The sequence below is a fragment of the Austrofundulus limnaeus genome, unplaced genomic scaffold (genome assembly GCF_001266775.1).
Source record: "Austrofundulus limnaeus strain Quisiro unplaced genomic scaffold, Austrofundulus_limnaeus-1.0 Scaffold532, whole genome shotgun sequence".
NCBI classification, from domain to species: Eukaryota; Metazoa; Chordata; class Actinopteri; order Cyprinodontiformes; family Rivulidae; genus Austrofundulus; species Austrofundulus limnaeus.
Genome location: NW_013952934.1, coordinates 206,045 through 210,271, shown reverse-complemented (window position 1 = coordinate 210,271; position 4,227 = coordinate 206,045). Strand labels below are relative to the sequence as shown.

At 39.9% G+C, this 4,227-nt stretch overlaps 1 protein-coding gene across 1 annotated transcript; it reads right to left on the bottom strand.

Moving 5' to 3' along the window:
* Positions 1-999: 999 nt before the first annotated feature.
* Positions 1,000-2,111, bottom strand: LOC106530548 (rap guanine nucleotide exchange factor 2; the record flags this gene model as incomplete). The annotated part of the gene is given in 2 exon segments (XM_014026187.1): positions 1,000-1,910; positions 1,994-2,111. A coding segment is annotated over 1 exon segment (54 nt), but the record flags the coding sequence as incomplete, so codon positions are not given.
* Positions 2,112-4,227: the final 2,116 nt, after the last annotated feature.

Below are 4,227 nucleotides of genomic sequence, written 5' to 3'. Positions count from 1 at the left end.
CACACACACACACACACACACACACACACACACACACACACACACACACACACACACACACAAAAGACAAACATCTCTAAGGCTTTCAGCACCCAGACAGATGCTCCCAGAGTGACAGAAACACAGAGATCCCCAAACTCATTTTGCTAGAAGAGCCTTTAGCAATAATCATGTTTAAGCCAAAAAGTAGAACCTACAAAAAGACATTGTGAAACCTAAAAATAAAAATGGATGCTAGCGACAATTTATTCACAGGAGMAGCTTTCCTTGCATCATCCCAAGGTTCACCCGAGGATAATTCTGAAAGATTATTTTRGGAAACTGAAACTAGGCCTTCAAACTGTTAATTATACACATGGCTACATCATTACCCRTTTGCTTTTGACTATTGGGAGCCAAAAGGTAGTTGAGATGGATTAAATGTATAGCTTAACAGTTAATCTATGGTTTGTGACCTCAGCTGCAGGATTTAAACATTTTATTCTGATACTGGTAACACAGAAGACAAAATCAGGATTTACAGCCACAGAAGCAGAGCACAGAGACTACCGATTATTATTTTTGGAAACCTTTAAATCACTGTGGAGAGTTGGAGAATAWGAAGTATTGCAGCTGCAGCTGCTGAAAATAATAAAACATGAATGCAAGACCAAATAAAATCTGCTACAAGACATTACAGCTCTTTATTTACATACAGAATCAGAGAGATAAAGTTTTATTCTTCTTGTGCTTTTTTCATGTTCAAATCTATTTCTTCAGAAAGTAAAGATTCTAGAAATGACGTCTGCACAAAACCGGTTGCTTCATGTTTTAATATTAAAACAAAACAACAGCATTCATTTGTCTTCAAACAAAATACACGACCTGCACATGAATAAAGATCTTTTTCTCTGATCCCAACCCTTTATCACTTGATCTGTACAACACACACACAGACACGCACACAATCACAGAGGTGGTGGTATCCTAGCCAGAAAAAGGGATTACGACATTGCTTACTTTGGAGGACCACGGCTGCAAGCAGTTGGCATAGCAACGGACCAGGAAAGCCATTTCTACAGGAGGGAGGGTGCCAGAGAGGGAAGTTTCCCCTCGTTCGACAAGAAATGAAGGAAAAAAATAGAAATAAGTAAGAGAGAAAAGAGGTTGACGACTGATGCAACTCCCTTTGCTGCAAGTGGAGAGTTCTTCTGGAAGCTGGTTCAAACAAAAATATTCTGTTTTACTTTGGTGCAAAAAGACAGAAATATCAGCTTAGCAACAGCAACATGTCACTAGGGAAGGAGGCTTTAAGTCAAGACAGATCCAATCATAAAAGCTTTTTGTCCTTTACTWAAACAATGAAGTTTAGGGCACTCAAATAGAAAAGAAATTCAGCAAAAAAAAATTGCAGCTAAATCCAAAAAAGAAACATGCTGCAAGGTTAAAAAAAATACAAATTAAGTTGAGCTCATCTGCTGAAAATTCACTGAAAAAGCTCACGAACTTAATTTTATCCTCTTGAAGATTCAGTTTACTTCATCAAAAAGCCAAAAAATCCCACTGGTTTAAAATACTGTATATAAAAAAACTGAGGCTTGTCTGTGCATCTGCAGCCCCAAGGGATGAAGCTTCTTGAGGGGTTTCAAGTCATCCAAACAGTCCTCTTTCGCTCCCAAAGAGCTTGAAATATCCTCTTCATACACGCTGCAGCCACCAAACTCTGTATGTTTGCAACTCTTTATCKCTTTATAAAGCTCCTGCAGTTCACCTCCATGGCAAAGGGGCAGAGATCCTGCTGCTGTAGTCCAGCTTTAGGGTCTCATCCCTAAGTTAGCGCTCGCACCTCACACCGGCATGCCTTCTCCCCCCCTCCCAACCTTGGAGGGAAGCTGCTGTGGAATGGATGCTGCACTGTGGAGAGTCAGCCGCTAATGGGAAGCAAGAGGAGAGAGTGGGAGYGAGGAGAGGAAGGAGAAGGGAGGGGAATCCAGCTGAAAAAGAATGACATCACCTGTGCAGCGCGGGAGGGCGGGAAAGAGAGATGGGCTCGGGGAGGTGGCTCAAACGAGGCGYGCAGCGAGGGAAACTGCATTAAGTGGATTGGCTGCTGAGCAGATGCAGATGGACAGAGAAGGAAGAATGGGAGAGATAGAGATAGAGGGGACAGCAAGGGAACATCTTTATTGATCGTTTGGTAACATAAAGCCCAGTATATTGAAGCGATCCCCTCCCCTTTGTGAGCATGCAGCATAAATTACAAAAAATGAAGGGAGGGGGTAGGGTATATAAATCAAAGAGCCCCCTATGAGATACAAGGACAGACGCTGCTGCTATGATGCAGAATGAAATCTGCCATGGAAGATTTGCAATGCACAAGATGGAATTTGGCGTAAAAAAACACATTAATCACACGTGGAGTTAGTAGCTCTAATTCAGAGCATTCATGGACAAAACCYGCAGCTATTAAACATGTTAGGTCGAGCAGATTGTAGCTGTAAATGATTTGAAGCAGACCTGGGTTTGACAAGAACTACAAATAATCCAGAGTCAGGTTTCTTCCACTCAAAGSCCCAGATGCCGGATGCTGCTGAAGAAAGTTAGACTGACTTAACTTTGAAGATAAGTTTATTTTTATATTTTATAAGCTTATATGAAATGCTTTCGTAGATTTCCAGTTATCCAGGACATGGCAAATCCAAATAATTAAAATTAAATAAACAAACTACACAAGTGAACTTAATAAATCTATAATTAGAATGTGTCACTTCCAAGGAGCCATATTTCATTTTAATCTATTAAAATGGCCTTAAGCAACTACTCTTTTAATAAATGGCCTTTTAAAGTATTTTGGAGATTTGCTACAGCCCTCTTTCCCAATTACAGTCCGTCTTATGATCATTCCAGCTCAGTCTGTGTTAACTTTTACAATCATCTGACCAACACAWAGGAACATCATTAAAAGTTGCTAAGTCCTTCAGCGGCTGATCGTTTAGCAGCACTTAATGTAAAAAGTGCTGCTCATAAAACATGTGATACAAGTACGCTGATCAACCAGAGGTGAAAACTTTGAGGATACAATCCCATTAAAATAAGATATTTAGTCACCTGTCAGGAGGATTTCTGCTACAACAAAATTTAACTCTTAACTGATTTTATGTGGCAAAGTATCAGTTTATTTTCCTGCTCTTCCTGCACCATGTTGCACCACTGCTTCYATCATGAACATTGTAACATTTATGACTCTGAGACAATACAGGTAACAGAGAGGAGGAGGAGAAACTAATTCAAAACAGGGACAATACAAGCAGCCTGTTTGTTTGAAAGGATGATTATCAGAGTAATAGAGCTAATCTGAATGGAGTAAAAACTCTCCAAACATTTTCATCTTCAATAAATCCTCATTGTGTTTGTCTATGTCTCACCGTCTAACTTCAATTCCCCAGCATTTGTGTATTTTTTCCCATCCTTCTATAATATCCACCTCATTATCTTTCCATGCTACTATTTTTACTCTTTTTGCTTGCCGCTCTGAATCGGGATCTCTACCCTCAATCCTCTCTCCTCGGCGCATACGAAGAGCAACACACCTCCCGACTAGGAATGACATCACCTTTTTACTCTGCAACCAATCAGAGGCAAGCACATGGAGCCCTGCCTTCGGAGGAGAGCCATGTACACAAGAGAAAACGAGAAACAGATAACTGGATACACAAAAGACAAAMGGCAGAAATGGATGAAGCACACAAACATACTTACCCATTAAACCCTACCGGTCTGCATGAATGAAATTACTGATCACTGAATGGATTAAAGACTGCAGTCCTAATGGATGGGGTCTGTCAGGGAGTGTATAAAATAACCATGTGTTTCAGAATGGGAATAGCCACGCTCATAATGAGTCTGAGTGCACCAGCTGCAGCCTTTTTCTTTTTGCATATATGTTTAAATCATCTGTGTTCCCTGCCATCAAAGCTCGAACCTCAAGAAACATACACACGAGGCTGCAGCTTCTGCTGTATTTCTCAAAGAAATTTCAAAGGATAACAGGTGGATTAAACATAAATAATTCTGAGGCTTCTTTAGTAGAGAACTGGAGGGTATGAGGGAAGCCCTCTTAAAGCTGTACTGTGCAATTTCAGATGGTCAGACTGCAACTTTTATCAATTGTTAATATGGTAACTGCTGAGCAAAACGTGAAAATAAATAAATAAATAAATAAATAAATAAATAAATAAATAAATAAAT